Consider the following 22,809-nt stretch of genomic DNA (forward strand, 5'->3'; position numbering starts at 1 on the left):
CATCCCCTTCCCCCACCCCCTAGACCCCTCCCACCACACCTGCTCAGATAAACTTGCTGGTCTCCTCCCACAGACTCTCCAGAGTGGATCTACCCACACTGGACCAGAAGTTACGCGTTGGGGATGTAACACCCTCATATGAGCCTTGTGCATGAGGATGCCACTGCCATCTCCAGCCATGGGAGTCCTGGCTTGCTTGCTAGTGCTATGCATAGTGGTTGGGACCAGAGCTGCCTCCCAACCTCCTAGCACAGAGCAGAGACGTGTGAGGAAACTACCAGGTATGGACTGACTCAATGTGCCTGGCTGCAGGGTGGGATACATGTGGGATGATGATGGTGGCCGTCAGAAGCTTTGGGAATGGCAGATAGCCCCTGAGTGAGTAGGGGATGTCAGGTTGAGTAGCACCATGGGGAGCAGTGAGTTCGGTTCTTCTCCCGAATCTATAGATTGCTATGTGTCAGTGTATGAGGTATCTTTTTTTTTTTTTGTGGTTTTTCGAGACAGGGTTTCTCTGTGGTTTTGGAGCCTGTCCTGTAACTAGCTCTTGTAGACCAGGCTGGTCTCGAACTCACAGAGATCCGCCTGCCTCTGCCTCCCGAGTGCTGGGATTAAAGGCGTGCGCCACCACCGCCCAGCTTGTATGAGGTATCTTGAGTCTCAGGATCACTACCCAAGTGTAAGGCACCCAATAGAATGGATCACTGTGACAGGGAGCCTCAGACTTCTCAGCTTAAACAGTCAGAGTGCCACTTGCTGGGTTTCCATGATTCCCATTGTTGACAAAAACTGCCTGTTGTTGGTTTCTAGCTCCATTTCGAACTGAGGACAGTTCTTGCTCATCTTAAGCCAAAATGAAGGCTAGAGTTTGGGGGTAGGCAGGAGGACTCCAGCCAAAGCTCAGCTTTTGTCACCCAGTGTCTCACATGATATGTTGAGAGCTTCAGGTCTTCCACTCCTCTCTTTGCCGGTAGGTGTTTTGCGGGGTGCTCTTTCAGAGGCATACCTCTGTAGACCACACTCTGGGAGGTGAGGGGCACTTGTCCCAGGATCGCAGCTCAGCTAAACAGACTGGCTGGCCAGCAAAGTCTGATGGGACACTGAATTCCATCAAACAAAGCCAGAGTCTGAGGCTTTACCTCCCCGAGGTAAATATGTGTACTGGCTCTTCCTAACCTCTGCCCACTGTGCCTGGGTATGGTGTGGCAATGCAGGCCAATGGCCTGATGGTGCCGCACAGTACACGGTGAGCTGTTTCCCCACTGGAGCAGATGTCCCAACAGTCACTCCTTTAAACCTTGGCTTTTGTACCCTGGTGGCACAGCTCGGCCTCCTCTCCTCCACCCAGTTGACCGCAGCTCAGCTCAGCCTCCTAGGAAGGTGCAGGTGGGGGCAAGTACCTCAAGTACCTTTCTAACTCAGCAGCTGGGCTCTCCTGGAACTTTTTCCTTTTTTTTCCTGAGACAGCTGTGGAGCCTATCTTGAAGCTAGCTCTTTTAGATCAAGTTTGGCTTGAACTCACAAAAATTTACCTGCCTCTGCCTCCCAAGTTCTGGGATTAAAGGCATGAGCCACCACTGCCTGGCCTGGAACTTTTTTTTGGTGAATGGAAGTGGACTGGAAGGTTGAGTGTGCATGCCATTCAGCTGGTATGACAGCAGTTGTCAGGAAATCAGCACTCTCTTTGAGCCTCGGCTTGCATATTAGTGCTTCCTTCCCCAGGAGCCAAATGGCCAGTGACAGAAACCATATCAATTTTAGGAGAAGATATTATTCCCTGTGTCTGATGTCAGTGATCTTAGGTCCAGAGGAAAGCATGAACCCTCTCTGTGCTCCAGGCAATGAAGGTGGATTGGTGAAAATGCAGCAGCCCTGCCCCACCCAGGGAGTTTACAAGCCAATAAACTTCATCCTATTCCTTAACTAGATGGGCCTGGCAATGAAAACACAAAGACATGGCTGACTCTCTCTGGGAACATAAATCACCAAGCAGGAGCTGGCTGGACCTAAGAGTTCTGGAGCAGGGCTAGGCCCCAATCACACTGGCCACCCCTGGTAGGCAGGGCAATCTTGGTTCTGGGTTCTCAATAGGGGTAGAGAGTAGCCTACAGTGGTTTTCAAGTATCCTAATTAATTTTCCATTAATACAGTTCCTCATGTTATGGTAACCTCTGACCATCAAATTATTTTTATTGCTACTTCTTAACTGTAATTTTGCTAGTGTTATGAATTGTAATCTAAAATATCTGTGTTTTCGAAGGTCTCAAGGCTGATGGGGGTGTGAGGGCTCCATTAGACCATGATCTGATACTCTCTCCTCAGCATATACCATATACTGTGTTGTCTCAAGCCACATCCCACACTGTGTTTCCCTTATTACCTGCGGAACTCACAACACAAGCTCCTATAGGCCCTGTGACACTGGAATGGGATCACAGTGTTGGATTTGCTGTTGCCTGAGCCCAAATGTATCTGGGCTGTGCTGGCTCCTAGTGGACAGGATAGGTAGATAGATCAAATGTCAGCTCAGCTGATTCAGGGCCATTTCCCTTCCCCACCTCATACATCCAGGCATTTGTCTCTCCATCCTGTGGAATGCTGTGTCTTTCCCCAGTCACTCTCCTGATGAGAGTACTTGTGTGAATAGCTTGACCTTTTGTCTTGCCCAGACTAAATCACAACTGTTTTGGGTAATGGTTGCCCTGAGGCCACTGACTAGACAGTTCTTGGTCTTCTTTGGTGCCTCAGGAAGCTTCCAGCGTTGGATTGCCTCCATAGGACATGGCAGCAGGAGAATTAGAGGTCAGGATAGAAGATTCCTTACTGTGAGGCCCACTCAGGGACAAACAAAATCTGTCTGGCTCCATGGGACACAAGCTTCGTGGATACTTTTGAGGACAGTCTCTCCGGCTGTTGGAATCTTGGTGGGATGACTCTGGGATGGGCAGAACTGGTACTGGTTTAGTTTGAATGGACATTTGGGCATTGAATGTAGGCTATGCATCTGCAGAATGGCAAGTGACATGTTAACCAGTCCATCTGAATCTAAGGAAGGAGGTCTGACCAGCAGGACTACCTGCCCCTGTCCTGGAGCCCGAGCCCATCTGTGCCTGTGATGGTCATTGTTAGGTCCTAGCAGGGAAATCTGGGTGTGATAACCAGCTGGTGGTGTGTCCCTAGGTGTGAGGCCTTTGGGTCTCCTCATGAGCTGGGCACCATCTGGGTAGGGGAGAAGTGTATGGCTACCTGTGTCTAACCACCCAAGAACTCCAGTTTCTTAACTCTCAGGATGGGTGGCTGTCTCCACTTGACTGTGATTCTAGCTCCAGTTGGCTCACATCCCCTAGCCAAACCATGGTCCTCATTTGTGAAATGGGAACCCCAGGTGTAGGAGTTTAAAGCTTCAGACATTCCAGGCAGGTGCTGTACCATAGAGCTTCCCCCAACCTTCTTGACATTTTCAGATCTTTCAGCTACTAGGAGTGCTGCTGTGTGTCAGGGCACACAGATGTGAGTCCATTCCACCTTGATTAGAGGTCAGAGAGTTTGGGCTTGTTTTGCTTTTTCAAAGTTGTTGACAACAAGTGACTACAAAACAAGTGGTCCTGACCTAGAGTGGTTAATTGGTATTTTAAGTACAGAGGTGTATCAGCTTCATCTTGACCAAAGATCAGAGGTGCTCTGTTTATTTGTTTTACCTTGTTGATGAAGTCTGTTGTCTCCTCCTTTACCTCTTTGGAGTGGGGTATGAAAAGATATATGGAAAATAAAGGGGTGGCTCAGTATTCACTAAATTTCCCTCCTGATGCAGTTCTGTGTTTTATCTTTTATTTCTCTCTCATCTCTGTTTCTCTTTGCTTAATAATTCTAATCATCACGCTCCTACCCTCTAATGTGTGAATCCAATCTAGGCTGGTCCTAAGCAGCTGTGTCTCTTCCATATCATCCCTGGAAGACAGCTTCCTCCTCCAGGACAGAGACAGAAACCTTAACACACACCACTAACAGAGTTGAGGTACTGACACCCCTGGGCTCTTACTAAAATAGTCTGCCTACTCCTGGTTTGAACATTGTCTGGCAGAACCCCAAGCCCCAGGAGCATGCCTCTCACTTGCCTGCCATAGCTTTGCTAGTTTGCAAAGCAAAGTATGGGCCTTCAGCATGCTACTTTGAAGAATCTGTTTCACAGCTTTCCATTTCATCCACAGAGGCCCCAGGCCCTGGGCCTAACCAGCAAGAGCAAGTGGTCTTTGGCTGCGGGGACACCATGGAGCTGTTCTGCTCTGTGCCTAGAGGTGCCGGCACAGGCTGCACTGTCTGGTCTAAGGATGACACAGAGCTGATAGCTTCCCACCGCATCCTGGTGGGGCCCCAGAGGTTACAAGTGCTGAACATCTCCCATGACGATGCCGGGGTCTACATGTGCCAGCAGCAGCTCACTCAGGATGTCCTGTGCCGCTTCACTGTGCATGTGACAGGTAAGTTCTTGGTGGCTGGGGCTGACAACTGTGTTGAGCAGCTGCATAGCTAGGGAGGTCAGGGCAGTCCAAGGCAGCATGGTTCCAGTATCCCTGGCTCAAGAGTGTTGCTGGCTTAGTTCCCCACATCACAGGGGGGTGCCCCCAATTCTGTGCTATTTGAATGAATGGCCTTGCAAAGGCAGGGAGCAGTGATCCCTAAAGATGGAGAGCAGTGTACTCTCAAAATAGGGAGCAGCAGGTCTCTGGATGTAGGAGTGTCACAGGACCACTGCTTGCTTATAACTATTGCAGATGCTCCATCCTCAGGAGATGAAGAAGATGGTGAGAACGTGGCTGAAGACATAGGTAAGATCAGAGCCTAGGCACACTGACCTGGTCAGTATCAGGCTGCTTCCTTCCTGTAGTCTTGTTGTTTAGGGGCACTGCTACAGGTAGACAGTGCCCCAGGGGCAGTGAGGAGGCAGGGCTACTCTGCAGGGATTTTGGTAAGTTCTGGTGGGAAGGAATATGAGTAAACCAGGCAAGGAGCTCAGGTTGCCACTGACGAGGACATAGATCCAGGGATTCATGTTGTCTGGGTTTCTTTCCTGCCTGGTTCCCACAATCATTAAGTCCCAAAGAAATCAAACAGAGGTCTACATTAGTTATAAATTGATTGGCCCATTAGCTCAGGCTTCTTATTAACTCATAACTTATATTAGTCCATTATTCTTATCTGTGTTAGCTACATGGCTCAGTACCATTTACAGAGAGGCATTCACATCTTGCTTCTTCTGTGGCAGGGCCAGGATGGCAGAAAGAGCTTTCCACTTCCCAGAATTCTGTTCTCATTGACCCACCTCTACTTCCTGTCCAGTTGTCCTGCCTATACTTCCTTCCTGGCTACTGGCCAATCAGCATTTTATTAAAATACAAGTGACAGGGTAGAAACCATTGTCTGACAGCAGATTCACAGACCTAGTGGCTGTTGCTGCAGACCAGCAGGAGGGGAGCAGTGCCATGCTGAGGCATACATTGTAAAGGGGGCATCATAGATTTGGTGTGAGTATATGAGGGCACATGGCAGTGCCCATGGTATGGCCTAGAACCATTGTGGGAGAGAGAGAGAGAGAGAAAGAGAGAGAGAGAGAGAGAGAGAGAGAGAGAGAGAGAGAGAGAGAGGGAGAGGTACCATCTGTAGTACAACGTGTACTATTATACTGCACCTGTATTGTGGAGCCTGCACTAAAGGACCATCCATGAGCCAGGCAAGAACCTGAAGATTTAAACACACAAAGACACACAGAGACATGGGTCATCCTTGAAACAAGAATGTCCCTTTATTGTGTACCAGAACCACTTATATATGGCTCATTAACTGATAGCCATGCCCCAGGCAAACCCACCAGAAACCACTCTCCTTCCATCAGGAACTCCTGAGGGTCTCATGCTCAGAGCAGCTACAAACACAGTAAAAACAAGTTGTTTTGCTCAGACAGAGCAGCTGCAAGCATAACAAGTTGTTTACAGGAAATTCAGGGTCTGGGCAGAGAGAGAGACAGAGAGAGAGAGAGAGAGAGAGAGAGGAGAGGGAGAGAGGGAGAGAGGGAGAGGGAGGGAGAACATCATGGGTCCAGACATCTTATGCGGAGTGGTTATGACTCTGAGACTAGGTTGGTGTTAACTGAGTCCTCAGACCACCTAGAACCTTCTGGGGTAGAGTGCACAAGGGTCTGAGAGGAATCAGAGAGACAAACTTAATGAGAAAACAGGGTAATGAGTCTTATGAGTGTGTGCGGGTGAAGAGAGCAGGTATAGGGACTTGTTTGAGGTTTCACAACCCTCATAAAAATGGACTTAGATTCTAGGACTGAAGCCAAAAAAAGGTAGTAGTCCTGAGAAGTGGGTCAGTTTATCATTCTCCCTTTCAACTTTGGCTATCAGGTTGTTCAAAGCAGAATTGCTAACCCAGTTGGTCTCTAGCTTCTGCCCCAACAATTACCAATGTGTTTGTAATTTCCTGTTTTCTTCTGTCATCCTCGACTTCCCAGGTTGTATTTAGTGTTTTTGCACCATAAACACTTAGGTAAGGTGCCTGAAGGGTCACTTTCTTGACCTTACCTGGCATTGGGCACCATAAAGTTGCTGTAGTCTCCCATTGTGGCACTCTTCTCTCAAGCCTACTGGCCAAATTTGGAGCCTGGGTGGGCAATTCAGAGCTAGGAGGGACACCTCTCCAGTGTCTGCACACTTTTCTCCTATTTCACATGTCAGTTCCTCCTCCCAGAGATGCATAGGGCCCTCTGATTGAGTCACTGTGGAAGACCCTGCCCCGGCCTTTGTTCTCTGTTTTGGAAATTTGTTGCCTCCCTCAGCTTCCTCATGAGTCCAAACATATGGCATCCTGTTGCTGGTTGTTTTTGTTCTACTCTTTGGGAGCCCACCGCCCAGCTCCCAAATAAACACACGGACACATATTACTTATGATTGTATGACCTTGACGTGGCTTATTTCTAGCCAACTTTTCTTAACTTACATTATCCCATCTACACTTTGCTTCTGGGGTTTTATCTTTATTCTATATACCTTTCTTCTTACTTTGTGGCTTACTGTGTAGCTGGGTGACTGGGTCTTTGCATCCTCCTCTTTCTTTTCTTGTTCCTTCTTAAACTTTCTCCTTCTCTTTATCCTCTCTGCCTGCGAGCCCTGCCTATATCCCTCTCTTGCCCTGGTCATTTAGCTCTTTATTAGACCAGACAGAGTAACACAGCTTCACCAAGCTAAGCAAATACAACATAAAAAAGTGAAACACATCTTTGCATCATGAAACAATTGTTCCACAACATATAAAGATGTAACACATCTTAAATTGATAGTCCACCACAGCATCCTCCACCCACCCAAGAGGAAGGAGGGAATTCAGTGGAGGGGAAGCATGACCTGAAGGGTACCTGCCTTCACTGGGCACTATACAGGCTGACTCAGGTTTGGTGTACTGGTGGAATGACCTGGCCTAGTTGCTTCCCAGGATCTACATCCTACTGGGTTCTACTTCCTGGGTCCCTATACCTGTGAGCCTGCCTCAGATGGAGAGAAGAGAATACAAGACTGAGAGTGGGACAGCTGTGGATGCAGTGTTCAGACAAAGCAAAGGAGTCTCAATACAGATGAGGGATGAAGCTTGAGGGTGTGCTGGCAGGGGAGCTTTGCAAGGGTGTACTGATCATGCTGTTATTTATGAGCATTTCTGCCATCAGGGGCCCCTTACTGGACTCGGCCAGACCGTATGGATATGAAATTGCTGGCTGTGCCAGCCACCAGCACGGTACGCTTCCACTGTGCAGCTGCTGGCAACCCCACCCCCTCCATCTCCTGGCTGAAGAATGGCAAGGAATTCCGAGGGGAGCATCGCATGGGGGGCATCAAGGTAAGTCTGGAAAAGGGGCACAGATAGGTAGGGCCTGGATTCAGAGGGTATAGCCCATATCATTTGTCATAGACCAGCCTCGACAAAAATACCTCTTGCCAGGGTAGGGGCATGAGATTTTAGAAATGGAAGTAAAGTGAAAAGTAATAAAACTGAAACCATAGAAAAGTACCAGGAGGGCATTCCAGTGAATACTGAAATTTTCCCTGTTTAGTTTTCCTTATATGTTTATATCCAAATACAAAAGGAGAAGAAGGCAACAAAAGTCTTCCTTAACTTGATACGAACTACAGGTACAACAGTTAATTACTTTAACATTTTGAGGTATCAAGTCATTAGCTTTTTGTTGTTTAAGTAGCGAAGCCACTCTAGACCAAGTATCCTGAAAGCAGTCACTTCCTAGGTAACCTTATATTACAAAATAAAGAGCAGAAGTATGTTTGCATAGCCTAACTATCTGTCAGGATGAAAACAGGTTCACATTTTTGGGCATCCACAGTCACTCACCTACTAATTTTACCTGCAGCTTAGGCACCGGCACTGGAGCCTGGTCATGGAAAGTGTGGTGCCTTCTGATAGTGGCTACTATACCTGCGTGGTTCAGAACAAGTTTGGGAGCATCCAGCAGACTTACACACTGGATGTACTGGGTAAGAGCCAGGCTGGGTGACTAAAGCAGGTCAGCCTCAGGCCATTGGACCCACTGCACCGACTGTCTATGTCTTACAGAGCGCTTCCCACATCGGCCCATTTTGCAGGCTGGGCTGCCAGAAAACCAGACAGCCACCCTAGGAAGTGATGTAGAGTTCCACTGCAAGGTGTACAGTGATGCCCAACCACACATCCAGTGGCTGAAGCATGTTGAGGTGAATGGCAGCAAGACAGGCCCGGATGGCAAGCCCTATGTCATCGTACTCAAGGTGGGCTCTGTTGTTGGCAGCTGGTTGGGTGGATGGGTTAGCTGGAAGTGCCTTGCCCTGGTCCTTAAGTCCCTCTTCAGCTGAGGAATACCTTGGGACTGGGACCCACGTGTTGGGGTTTCTGGGAAGGGGCACCTGAGTCTCAGAACTGATCACCTGTTCTGAGCTCCAGGCAGGCTTTGTGTTACTTGTGCCCTCCCGTAGGACTTGTTTCTCTGTTTGCTCTGAGGCTTGGGCCTACAGAAGGCTTCTCTGGGTGATAGCTGTGGTGGCTCAGGGGGATGTCTGCTGTACTAGTACCCTCTGACATCAGAGTACTGGCTGTCTACTCTCCAGCTGCCTTCACTGTAGCACTAGCTCCACCCTGCCTTGACGGACTCTTCCTGCCTCCCTCTGCCTGTAGCTTTGCTTCATAGCCTCAGGTGGGGGCCGAGAGAGAGAGAGAGAGAGAGAGAGAGAGAGAGAGAGAGAGAGAGTGTTGGGCTTTGCAACACAGGAAAGAGAGACTTGGAGGTCTGATGGAGAGAAGAACAGGTTTTGGCAGGAGTTGGTATCCTGGCTTTGAGAGAGACCACTAGGGCCATGTCCAGTGTGGCTCCCACTGTGGGTGTGTGGTTTCGTGAGCACAGGCTGATGTGATATGACCCTTGGGATGAAGATTTGAAGAGTATGGGTTCCCTTTCTCTCTCTCTCTCTCTCTCTCTCTCTCTCTCTCTCTCTCTCTCTCTTTCTCTCTCTATCTCTGTATGTGGTTTTCTCTCTTTGTCTGTGTTTCTCTGTGTGTGCTCTCTTTCTCTGTGTGTGTTTCTCTCTCTTTGTCTGTGTGTTTCTCTCTCTTTGTCTGTCTATGTGTTTCTCTCTCTCTCTCTCTCTCTCTCTCTCTCTCTCTCTCTGTGTGTGTGTGTGTGTGTGTGTGTGTAGGGAGAGTGGACATGAAGGAGGCCAGTCTTTGAAACCACTCCCATCACTGCCATTATGTGCCTCGCTTCAGGCAGCTTTCCAATGCTTCCTCCCCCAACCCATTCTTTGGCATCTCCGTTGCCCTGTCTTGTCCTCATTGTCTTCTAGAGATATCCTGGATCAGTGACAATCTGAAGGCAGATACACACCTTTATCTTTCAGTGTGTCAGAATGGGATGGGGCAAGTACATTTGTTGAGCCATCAATTTCATAAGCATGGCTGAGAAGGCATTTTGGTGGTATGTTCACAGTCCTCAAGTAGGTGATAACTGACCCACCTCTGACTCATCTTCTGTTTCTGATGCCTTGATAATACTGGTAGCTCCCAGCCAGCACTGACTTCCTATCTCCTTCAAAGCCCCTCAGGTCTGTGCTGTTCTCTTGCTTAGAAGTTTTCAGAACCTTCCAGGGGCTGAGCCCTGTGCTGCTTCAGAACATCGACTTTCCACCATTCTCTGGCTGACACTGATTTCCTCTGGTTTTCTCTCCATACATCTGTCTGCCCATCTTTTTTTTCTGTACTAACCCTGCATGTTGCTTCTTTGTGGTACCATGCTGCCCAAGTGCCCGATGCTTGCCTTGGGACAGGGAACTATCCACCAACAGAGGGACTGGTTTCAGGCTCCGTGCCTTGGTTCAGCATCCATTGCAGTGGTAGAGCTGTAGTTGTCAAGGTGGTAGCAGAGGCGGCATTTTCCTTGAAGCCTGTCTGATCATCTCCATGTGGACTGTGCTGTGGTACCCAAAGGGACGTGCTGGTGCTTGCCTATTGATTTCTGTTCTCTCTTTGTAGACATCAGGCATTAACACAAGCAACAAGGAGCTAGAAGTTCTGTCTTTGCGCAATATCACCTTTGAGGACTCAGGGGAGTACACCTGTCTGGCAGGCAATTATTTCGGATTTTCCCATCACTCTGCATGGCTGGAGGTACTGCCAGGTATTTGCTGCTGCTGCTGCTGCTGGTGCTGGTGCTCCATCTGCCCTCTTATGGTGCGAGCTCAGAACATAACAAAGCTGCCAGGGACAGGGACAGCAGGGTGCACTGTGACTTACTGCAGTCCATCCTGTGGTAACCACCCTGGCCTTGTGCTTGGTATGGGAGTGTCACCCTTCCTCGTCTTGATCTTGCAAAGGCCTCCCCCACAATCCTCTAGTTGGATTTCCATAGTCTAGCCTTGAGGCTCTGGGATCTCCTGGGAGCCTTGGTGGTGGTGTGGATGCTTCTGGCTCTGCCAGGCTTCTCTCCTGAGTCTGGTCCCTGCTGACTCATAGATGTTTTGGACTACCAATGTGAGTTGGGGATGTAGGTCACCAAACTCTGAGTATCCCAGTAACTTTGCTCCCCAACAGGTACCTAGAGCTCAGGGCAATGGGAAGTCCCACAAGGCTGGATGAGGCATCAACATTTATGTCTTTGCAGCTGAGAGAGAGCTGGCAGAGAGTAGTGCGGCTGGCAGGTTATCTGCAGGCACCATCAGCTTCTGGGTGGGCTTCTCCATCTTAATCTTGACTGCAACTGTGACACTCTGCTACCTGCGTAGAGTCTCAAGAAAGAACCTGAGGTCTCCCAATGTTGACAATAGCTTCTGCTTCACACCTGAGCAACAGGTAACTTAAAGTAGATAACAAGTTTTGATCTCTCTGTTGTACCTTGAATCTCCTAAAGTCCCAGCCTTACCTGAGGCCTGCTTGGTACTCATTTCTCTGCAGTCAGATGAGCTGACCCTTCCCTATTCCTATTCTCCACATGGATCCCACATTACTCAAAACAACTTTGAGTCTTCAGTAACCACTGTTTGAGCATCCCTCTTCTTGGCCCTACATACTGCCTCACATGGACTTGACCTTGCTACTCCTGGAAGTTACACCACCTCAACCCTTTCCCAATGCCCAGCATCCATTGTCTGGCACCAACCTATCCCTAATGATCCAAGCAGGTGACCTCCATGAACTCTGATATACCCTTGGTCCACATCGTCCACCCAGTTTCAAGAGAACATACTGTAATGGCCAGTATTTCTGAGCTTGAGCTGCCAGCCGACCCAAAGTGGGAAATATCTAGAACTCGGTCAGTGCTGGTGGGGTTTTATGTATACTTGGAGGAGGTTCTGTGGCTGGGGGCTAGATGGCTACCAGGCAGAGGTCTGTTGGAGGTGGGGTCCGGGGTGAGACTTGGGTTACTCTGTCTTCATGAGCAAGAGCCCAATTGCCAGCTATGGATGCAGTGGCACAGGGCCATGAGGGCTGGGGGTCCTGGGCACATACTCACTGCCTCTGCTTCTTCGGACAGGCTGACACTTGGTAATTCTCTAGGAGAAGGCTGCTTTGGCCAGGTTTTTATGGCAGAGGCTTTAACATGGACAACACTGACAAGCCTGTCACTGTGGCTGTGAAAATGCTGAAAGGTGAGGAGGGAGAGAAGTAGCACAGGGCAGTGGGGGCTGCAGGGCCACCACCTGACATTCCCACTTTCAACACAGATGATGCCAATGACCAGGACTTGTTGGACCTGGTGTCTGAGATGGAGATGATGAAAGCTATTGGCAAGCACAAGAACATTATCAACCTGCTGGGGGCCTGCACACAGGGTGGTAAGTACAGCAGGTGGGTGGACAGTTAGATGGGGGCCCCTGAGTCACACAACATCTCCGAGGTATCTATACTTCCAGGGCCATTGTATGTGCTGATGGAGTATGCCGCCAAGGGTAACCTCCGGGAGTTCCTGCGGGCACAAAGGCCCCTAAGCATGGAATACTATGGTGCCTCCAGGCTGCCAGAAAAACAGCTTACCCGCAAAGATCTAGTGTCCTGTGCCTATCAGGTGGCCAGAGGTATGGAGTACCTGGCTTCTCAGAAGGTGAGCAGAGCTGGGGCACAGGTGAGGTAGGGTCTTCCTGAGTGGAAGAGTGGATATCAAGCTTGCTTAGGCTAGGGAGGTGTCAGTTTAGCACAGGTTCCTTTCATGCCTCCTCAGTGTATTCACAGAGACTTGGCTGCCAGAAACGTGTTGGTGACTGAGGACAATGTGATGAAGATTGCAGATTTTGGCCTGGCCCGTGATGTGCACAATCTGGAATGCTACAAGAAGACCACATATGTGAGCCCCATTACAGGGTGGTTGGGGTGCTGTGCTCCACCAGGGAACACCTGACAGCCAACAACTCTCCCTCTGCCTAGGGCCGGCTACCTGTGAAGTGGATGGCACCAGAGTCGCTGTTTGACGGAGTCTACACCCACCAGAGTGATGTGTATGTGTCCTATCATAGGATGGGGATAGCAAGACCCAAGTCACACCTATCACAGCCCTTAGGCTGTAGACAACAGCATAGCCCTGCCATGTCTCTCATCCACACACTCCTCCTTGCCCATTGGTAACCTGTCCTGTTGTAAAACTGTTACAGTAATTGACCAGGAATAACAGGCCTCTGCCCTCACTCCCATACAGGTGGTCCTTTGGAGTCCTGCTCTGGGAGATCTTTACACTGGGGGGCACACCATATCCCGGCATCCCAGTGGAAGAGCTTTTCAAACTATTGAAAGATGGCTACCGCATGCACAAGCCTGCCAACTGCACACATGACCTGTGAGCAAAGCATTCCTTGTGCACTCCTCTAACTAGTCCCTGGGAGTGGCTGGTTTCCTACCAGGGCTCCTGATAGGAGGCTGGTAGCCTTGGGTGAGGTAGGGATGGACAACAGGCCAAGAAACCACAGTCATATTTGCCACAGGTATGGGATCATGCGGGAATGTTGGCATGCAGTGCCTTCACAGAGGCCCACCTTCAAGCTTCTGGTAGAGGATTTAGATGGCATCCTCACTGTGACATCAACCCACGTAAGTACCACTCAGTCCTGCCCTCTCTGCCTTCTCTGATTCCTGGGCGGGATGCTCCTCCAAGTTCCAGTAATGGGGTTGGCCTTCAAGGGCCAGCCTGAACATAGATGGCCGTGGGATCAAGGGGATGCAAACTAACATAGTCCTATGACCTTTTCTACCAACAGGTATACCTGGACCTATCAGTGCCTTTTGAGCAGAGCTTGCCAGGTGATGAGGATACCAGGAGCCCCAGTTCCTTAGAGATAACTGTTCATCCACAACCTGCTACCCCCAACCCAACCCAGGAATTGGAGGCCTCAGACATGATGGGCCAAGAATCCCATAGACCAAGCCCCAGTTAATGTTTATGTATATAAAATGTATGGAGTATTTACAAGTTGTATTTGCTGTAGGGTTAACACTTCTTATGTGACACTTCCTCGTTTTATAGTATTGACTATTATGTTTCAAACGTAGTAAGAAAAAGCAGTGAACTTACTCTTGTTATTTTTTTGTACTGTTACTGAGCCCTTGACTTTGGTGGCTGTCTCTTGCCTATAAGCTAGCAGTGCCAGGACAGTGTCTCAGGGTAACTTTTCTTGGATCCTAGCATGTGGTTTGTCAGCCCACATTGGCAGAAGTAGTTTTGTTAATGCAAACAACTTACTTTCCAAAAAATAAAGAGATAACCAGTTCTGATTCACACCTGTGCCACTTACCTTCCATTCTGGCATCTGCACAGCCACATCCTCACTCTCTGTGGGGACTGGTTATGAGATTTGTCTCTGTGGGGGTAGAGATAGTAACTGGTGAGGAATCTTAGCTGTTGACTGGTCCCTAGTACAAAGTGCTGGATTCAGGCCCTAGGAGGACTAATTGTCTTACCTTTTCCTTCCCAGTGTGAGGGCAGCTGGGCTTGGACATGCTTGTCTGTGACCCAAACTACCTCTCAGAACATCAGGGTTACCAGTTTAGAAGTTCCAAAGAGAGGATTTAAGAGAGTTAGTGTCCATAGGAGGGTACCATGGGGGTGTGAAGGACGTACTCTGAGACTGCCTTGCCAGAGGAGGGATCCTATGAGGACACAGGATGCTCAGATATATGTAGTAACTTCTGTGGGAAGGAAAGTAGGCAAAATCCCTGGTTTAAACAGTATACACTGATAGGGAATGCCTTTAATCCCAACACTTGGTCTATGAGACCAGTCTGGTCTACACAACAAGTTCTAGGACAACCAGATCTATGTAGGGAAGAAGCTGTAGGTCTGGATGTTTGTTGGTTCCCCCACAGCAACCAAACAAGGGGCACCAGACAGCTTCATACCAAGGACTCAGAGCCATGAAGATACCTGGTGACAGTGAACAGGCAGGAGGAAGTAGTTAAAGAGCCTGAGCCTCCTACTCCAATCTCCCCAAGTCCTATTGATGTTAGGTTCCTTCTACTGTGTCTAGTTTCCTCTGGTCGAGAGGAGTTTCTCTACCCAGATGCCTTGCCTTTTGGACATGGGTTGTGATAACGATAGTTGATTTTCTTGTTTGTTCTGAGTAGTACTGAGAATAGGCTGGTTCCCAGTCTGACACTCCTGCTTACTAACATTGGCCTGTGGCTGGCCATCATCCTGGGTTGGCTATGGAGGCTCAACTGGTTGTGTCTATCTTACCCTCAGTGGTTAAAGTACCTACTGTAGCAATTTGCCAAAAAGGCAATCTATAATCTGTGGGCATGTGGCATTTTCCAGATACCTAGGACTGCCTTGATTGTCTTCCACATATAACTTTGTACAGGGTCCCTAGTTGTTGTGATCTAGCTGCCCTCACTCCCCCTCCCCCGACCCACAGGGGAACTTCCTTGTGGTCTGTAATTGACAAGGATGTTTGTGTTGTTCTTTCTGGCCGGAGGGTCTCCACAGAAGGAATAGAGGTATAAAAAGTTGCTGGGCAAAATAAAGGTTGCTGTTCTTGCACCTGAAAAGAAGCCTCTGTGTCTCAATCCCGGCACCCCCCCCCCACCAGTCTTGGCTATCCAGGCTGTGCTGGCTGCAGCAGGTGGATTTCCACTGAGATCTAGAAAGTGGGGATTCATGATCGGGGTTCCTCAGTCCGAGGAGCGTATTGGGGAAGGTAAAGTGTTTTTATTTTTCATCCCAAGAGATAACTCTGAGGAACATCCCCCAAGAGATAAGCAAGTATAAAGAGGCAGGAGGGTGAATTGAAAGGCCTCAAAAAATGACTGAAACTCTTAAAGCAACAATGCACGGAAGTAACAAGGAAGACAGCCAAATATTTTGTACAGGATGGGGTTTAAATGTTCCAGACTGGGAACAAACCAAGTCAGATTAAAGTAGTATGTGTGTCTTCATCCCCAGAGATGCTCTGAGGGATGCCCTCTGGAATATGGCCAGTAGGGAAGCAATAAAGAGGAGGCAGGAGGATGAATTGAGGGCCTCAAAAGATGGAATGTGTAGAAATACATGTTATTGTGTTGATTGTGTTGTCTTTTGTGTTCTGGACTGGAGAAAGACATTTGATTCTGGGAACTGCTAAGAAAGGTATTTTGACTTTAAAATACAGGCCTAAGGATTTGATGCTTTGGAAAAGAGGTTCTGCTTTTGTCTCCACAGAGGATGAGAACCTGTGGATTCAATGCACATTTATGTGGTTTAAATCACCGAGAACCCCTGAAATGTTGATGTAAAATACTCCCAAGAACGCAACACCCCCGCTCAGCAGGAAGTAGCCAGACAGGTTGACGATGCCCAAATTCCCTAAAAAATTGATAAAGTGGGGCCCCTTCAAATGGTTCCGGAGCAGGAGCAGTGACCCTGATTCCCCGAGTTCTGCTCCACTCCATGCAGCAGTTTGGATCCAGAGTGAGTGCGGCTGGGGCCAGAAGGCAGCTGGAGAAGAGCTTTGCCACCACAGCCACTGCCGGACTTGCTCTCTCACAGACTGTGCAGATGGCTGAGACTGTCAACCAGCTTGCTGAAAGAGTCAGCAATGCTTTGGACATTCAAAATTCAATTGGGCATATTGACCTTGAACCAACAAGTAGCTCTGGTTCAGGAGCAAGTGGACTATCTTTGGACTTTTCAACAGTTGTGAGTTACTCATGGCACTGTATTGCATGCTTCTGCTACTGTTATGGAATTCAACCGTCATATGAGAAGGGTTTGGAATGCTGCTTTTGTTAATTTTACCACCCAGTTAGTGCATGCTAGATGGTTGCAGTGCTGGTCTGGCTCCTTGGCACTGTCAGTCCTGGGGACACTTGGTTTAGGGCTGTTTCTGGGTAGCCACAGATGGGCAATACTTTGGGAGCAGAATGCTACCTAAAACAGGGACTATTAGAGGGCTATTCCCCATGACACACAAGGTATTATAAAATAAAATGGGGGAGTTGTTATGATCCAGCTGCCCTCACTCCCCCTGACCCACAGGGGAACTTCCTTGTCGTCTGTAATTGACAAGGATGTTTGTGTTCTTTCTGGCCAGTGAGTCTCCACAGAAGGAATAGAGGTATAAAAGGTTGCTGGGCAAAATACAGGTTGCTGTGCTTCCACCTGAAAAGAAGCCTCTGTGTCTCAATCCCGGCACCCCTCGCCAGTCGAGGCTATCCAGGCTGCGCTGGCTGCAGCACCAGTGCCTGGGGTTCTGAGCATTTGGTCTATCACCACTGTCACCCAAACCCTGCTCTGAGCCTGGGGAGAGAGTACATTGGGGCAGGGCATTGTCAGCATGGTGTGTGGAGTGGGGTTCATAATGGGAGAAGGACTATGCATACATGTGCATCTACTGTCAGGGTCACAGGTATAATTTATGACATCTCTTTTTATTAATTGTTACATACATGTGTATATATTGCTATATATACACAGTTATATATTGCTAACTGTAAACCCTTACCTGTACTCCTGTTAATTAACTTCAATTAATTTGAGGGACTAGGTTTTGCACTGTCTTCCCTGGGAGGCAGTCAGGTAATGAAGAGGGGAACTGGTAAATGATACCTATGGTCAATTTCTAGATTCCTTTTGATTTTCTATCCAGATACATTGCAGGAAGGCCATGTTACCATCAACACAGATACAAAAGCATAGTGGGCTTTTTCCTCCACCAGCAGGCTTCCTCTCCATGTTGTTTGGTTCAGTCCAGATAGATATGTTCAAGGTTAGTCCTGAAGATGTTTACCTGAACCTGCAGGTGGTCATAACTCTTGTGAGTTAACTATGGCTGTGTCATGTCCAAAAGACAACATTTCACAGCATGTCCCCTCATCCTCAGTCACAATATTCAGGACCTATTTCTATATAATACTCTTTGAGTCTTGTAAGTCAACTATTGCTGTGTCATGTCCAAAAGACAACATTTCACAGCAAGTCCCCCATCCAGAGTCACAATATTCAGGACCTATTTCTATAATACTCTCTAAGTCTATGGCGAGTGGCTTTTCTTCATGCCCCATACAGAACTTAATGTTCATGGTCACTTTAGCATTTTGAGGATTCGAGGCTGTGCATTTACGGCTACCTACTACAGAAAGAAGAACCTCTGACCAAGACTGAGAACTGAAGAGATCTATTTGTAGAAATAGAAATATCTACAAAGCAGTTACTACTAGCATAATCTTAAAGGGCTGTGACCCTTCCAGCCATGGTCTTCTGATCAGGTACTGTGTGCCGTACTAATTTTTTGTAGTGCAGATCAGAAGGAAACTAATTATACACTAACTCTCATGCCACTGTTGCACCAGTGATTTTTTTTCTTGCCTTTTAATGAAAAGTTTTAATTTCATGAGATCTTATTTGTTAATTTTTTGTCTCATTTCCTATCAGATGAGGGTCCTATTCAGAAAACCCTTACCTGTGCTTAGAAGTGGGATTATTTTCTCTACCATGTTATCCCGACCTGTGGGATATGAACGGGGGTCCCTGATAAACCTAGTGGAGAGGAATGAAAGGAGACAAGGGACACGAAATGATGGCAAGACGGGATTTCTGAAGCTGTTCCCTTTATTCCCTCTCAGAGGCTGTTATATAGCAAATAGGCAAAGGGGGGGGGGAGAGGTGTCAGGAAACTGGTCTGCTGGAATTCAGGTCTGGAGACATCCCTAGCTGATAAGTAAATACTGAGGGTCTGTAACTGTTGATTAACAAAAGAAAATGCTAACTGATTCCAGAGCCTGGTACCTTCAGGTCTCTGTTAGGAGATAAGAGGCCAGGTTGATTTCCTAGACCCTGCAGAGATGATAGAGGTAAATATTTTTCTTAACTTGTGAGCTCAAAATGCAGATCTTGAAATACAGGGTCCCCCCCCCCCCAGCGTGTCCTTTGGCATTTTCAGAGTATCAGGTCTCATTCTGACATCCATGACTCATTTGTTACAGAGTCTGTGTGGTAGAAGATAAGGGACAGAGTTTCATTTTCTGTATACTGAAAACAGGTTTTCACAACCATGATATCTGAGACAGTATCTTCAAATGCAAACATGTATATAATAAAACACAAATATATATGCAACATTACACTAGGTACTCGTGAGAGCATTTTGCTTATCAAATGTAATAAGCGGTCAAGCTCTGACCACTCAGAGGAAGGCATGGCAACCACTTGCATTAGAATAAATTTACTTCCTAATGTGAACAAAGGATCCCACTTACAAACCACATTACATGAGAAACAGCAGCACCACAACCACATGAAGATTCTTTGGGAAGCCGGGTGGAGCTGGTGGCAAATGCTTGTAATCCTTGCAAGGAGGAGGCAGAGGGGAGGCCTACCAGGTGTTCAAGGGCAACTTCTGCTATAGAGCAAAGCAGAGAGCAACTTGTGCGATGAGAGATTCTTAAAGTGCCAACGGGCTCGGTAACTCTCACTTTCCTATGCTGAGCAGCAACTTGTGCTATGAGAGATTCTTAGAGTGCCACCGGGCTCGGTAACTCTCACTTTCCTATGCTGAGCAGCAACTTGTGCTATGAGAGATTCTTAAAGTGCCAACGGGCTCAGTAACTCTCACTTTCCTATGCTGAGCAGCAACTTGTGCTATGAGAGATTCTTAAAGTGCCAATGGGCTCGGTAACTCTCACTTTCCTATGCTGAGCAGTAGGCTAGAAAGCTTGGTAGCTTGTAGAAACTGCTGGAACCAACACCATTGCTTGTTCTCTTGGTCAAATGCACTGACAAAAACAAAAACAAAGCACTCTCTCCAAACCTCATCTGTCACTCCATTTTGCTCTATTCTTTTGAGACTGGAGCCCTAGATGGGACTGGCCTCAAATTCTTGCATCTGTTTTGTCAGCCTCTTCAGGGCTGGGATTCAAGGCAGGAATTGCATCCAGTCACCTCTGAATCTTCACAGAGGACTTCTCACCCTCATGAGAACATGAACTGTGAGGAGTCACCAGACTCTGAGGAGATGGTGGTCTGCCAGCTGTGAGACCCACCAGTCAGAGGCTTAGAGTCAGGTCTCCATGGCCTCGGGGCTACTCTCACCATGCTGAATTTCACAGACCTCCTCCTCCACTGCCTCAGCAGTTCCTCAGCAGCTCTTTTAACAGTCTCTAGTGTGCACATGCTCAGCCTTCCAGACCGAATGCACATGTTGAGGGGCGGGGGTGAAACACTTCCTCCCTAGTTTCTCATTGGGCCAGAGTACCTCTGGGGTGGGCTTAAACCTCATGTTATTTATAGTGGATGTGTTTTGTGTGGCTCTATTTGGAGGCTTGCACTTTCTGGTGGGATGTAGTGTTGGTGGGAAGGATCTGAAGCATCTTAAGGGGGAGAATCATTAAGGAGTATCTGAACACTGGGGGTCTGCACATTTGCAGGCCTCTGGATCCACACAAGAAAAGTGAGACACTCTGGCCTTCCTGGCCTACTCCTGGCTGACAAGGGAGGGCCTTGTGGCCAGCACTGCACACCTACCATCCCACAGTTTTGCTCTGCTTCTCTTCACCTCCTCTCACCTCATCTCATTTCTCCCAGCCTCACAATACCTGGACCACAAAACCTCTTTGGCCATGTCTGGGAGGCTACCATATAGCTCTTCTTTCTTACAAAGAGGAGAGAATTAAAATTAAAAGTAGCTAGTCACCCTCTCAACATCTTACTGCTTCTTGTATATGACAGGTACCCTAAGCAAGTCAAGTCCACACATAGGTAGAATAGACTTTGCTACTACTCTGCAGAACTGGCCAAGACGTATTGTGTCTAGTCCCAGTGAGGAACTGGTACCTGATGTTGATTTTGTACCAGGTCATCAACTTGGTGTTCCTGTGACTCAGCATGGACAGGGAGCTTGCATGACTCAGCCTGCACCCATGGAATTCCCTGGCCCCCAGTGATTTGATAAACATTAGGAATGTAGAATGACGTAGTCTCTCTTGCCTGAGAAATAACAAAAGCATAAGTTCTAGTGATTTTATGATAATTAAAATAGAAACTCATTCCGAAGGAAAAAAAGGAGAAAAAGGTTGTATCCTAATAAACTGATTTCTTAAAATTTACTGTGAGGTTTCTAAGTTCTACCTTGTCTATTCCATCTGGATCACTTTTAGGACTGAAGGTGTTGTCAAACCAGTTGCCAAGATAGGGAAATGATTTGGGACTGGGGTTAATGTTTAAAGGAGGAGGCATGTGCCACCTTCATCAAAGTGTCTTATTCAGAACTTAGTCCTTGCAAACTTCCACTCTATATCAGCAAGACATCATGAAAGGCACAAATACAAGGTTTTGAGAGGGAGGAAACTGGAAGATGCTATTAGGTCTGATTTAAGCTCTGTAGTTGCTTCTAGAGAGGGCAACCTAGTGGTAGTTATATAAGCTCAAATTACATGTCCATTATAAATGCAAATTATATAGATCTGACAATCCACTTTGAGAAATACATTTTGTTGGCTATGGTGGTACAGGCTGCTAAACCCAGAAATTCTGAAGTTGAGGCAGAATGATTATAAATTTGAGACAAACTGAGAGTAAGATCCTATCTCAGATAACAGAAAACATGATAGGGTGTCACATAAATGCTGTCACAACAACAGAGTAGCATTCAATCTAACTTTAAAATATAAATCACAAACACCATGAAGCCTCTCAAGTTGTCTCCTCCATCTCCCACCAAGGCCTCTTTTATGACAGAAGGTGGTGTTGAACCAGGTGACATTTATGAATGGAATATTGTAGGGGCCAGATTATACAAGCCCATATTCCTACACTGTAGGGCAGTCAGAATTCTGAGCAACCTGGCAAGGCACAATTTGCACCTGCCACACAGACGGTGGTGGCTTAGCCTTTTGATAGTGATACAGCCTGATGCTCTTCTAAGCAGGTGGTCAGGATATGATAACATGTTTTCTGCTCCTTCTATTGTAATTTAGGTCTCAAGCATGGTTTTTCAGCCTATGTGACAGAACAGGCATAGATGTGGATGTGACCTAAGTCATTCTCCCTGCTACCTTGGAAACAGAATGCTAAACTTCTCTGTCAGTTTACATTTTGATATAAAAGCTATTTGAAAAATAAACGAGGATGGATTTTAGGGTGTGAATTTAGGATTTCGTGAAGGATCCCTGAACCTACCTCCCAATAGAGTTGTGTGAGTTGTGTTTTCCTTCTCACACCTCCACTCTGGTATGAGGAAGAGTTTATGTCTGGGCTGATCCCTGAATATTGGCTCCCCACAATGTGAGGCTGATAGATGAACCTCCAAACACATGGAAGAATGACCAGAAATATGGAGGAGAACGTGAGGAACCTATGAGAAAATTGCACCACAGATGCAAAGGTAAGGAATGAGTGATCAGAAATAAGGGGTAGAATTTAAAAAAGCATGTAAGTGGGAGAATAAATCAGGAATAAAAATTATAAACAATAAGGTATATAGATGTGACAAGGAGACAATATTCAGTTATGTATGTTGGCAGCTAAAGGAAGTTAAAGTGGAGCAGAAACAAAGGCAGAGATATTTAGAGTCTGTAGGCATTATGATCACAAAGATGCAGCTTTTAATGCTGCTGAATGGGTAGAAAGAATGAAGGGAATATAGCATTTGGCCCAAAAATGACCTAGGTTACCACTGAGATTGTCCATGCACATGTGCTGTAGCTAACTGAGTTTGATCCACATGAAGTAGTGAGCTGAGTCTAACCTGTCTGTCTGTAAGGCAAGCAGGAGACAAAGTTCAGAGAGCTAATACTACCTCCCACAGTCAGCACCCAGAGTCAGCCAATAGG

At 47.4% G+C, this 22,809-nt stretch overlaps 1 protein-coding gene across 1 annotated transcript; it reads left to right on the top strand.

The window, feature by feature from the left end:
• Positions 1–178: 178 nt before the first annotated feature.
• LOC142832842 (fibroblast growth factor receptor 3-like) lies at positions 179–13,911 on the top strand. The gene is given in 19 exon segments (XM_075943616.1): positions 179–281; positions 4,209–4,478; positions 4,773–4,826; positions 7,718–7,887; positions 8,414–8,537; positions 8,617–8,807; positions 10,561–10,705; positions 11,189–11,340; positions 11,631–11,836; positions 12,059–12,120; positions 12,123–12,173; positions 12,249–12,359; positions 12,438–12,625; positions 12,743–12,865; positions 12,946–13,016; positions 13,214–13,351; positions 13,497–13,602; positions 13,770–13,849; positions 13,851–13,911. Coding segments are annotated over 19 exon segments (2,406 nt in total).
• The last annotated feature ends 8,898 nt before the right edge of the window (positions 13,912–22,809 follow it).

This window comes from Microtus pennsylvanicus, chromosome 12 (assembly GCF_037038515.1).
Source record: "Microtus pennsylvanicus isolate mMicPen1 chromosome 12, mMicPen1.hap1, whole genome shotgun sequence".
Lineage (NCBI taxonomy): Eukaryota > Metazoa > Chordata > Mammalia > Rodentia > Cricetidae > Microtus > Microtus pennsylvanicus.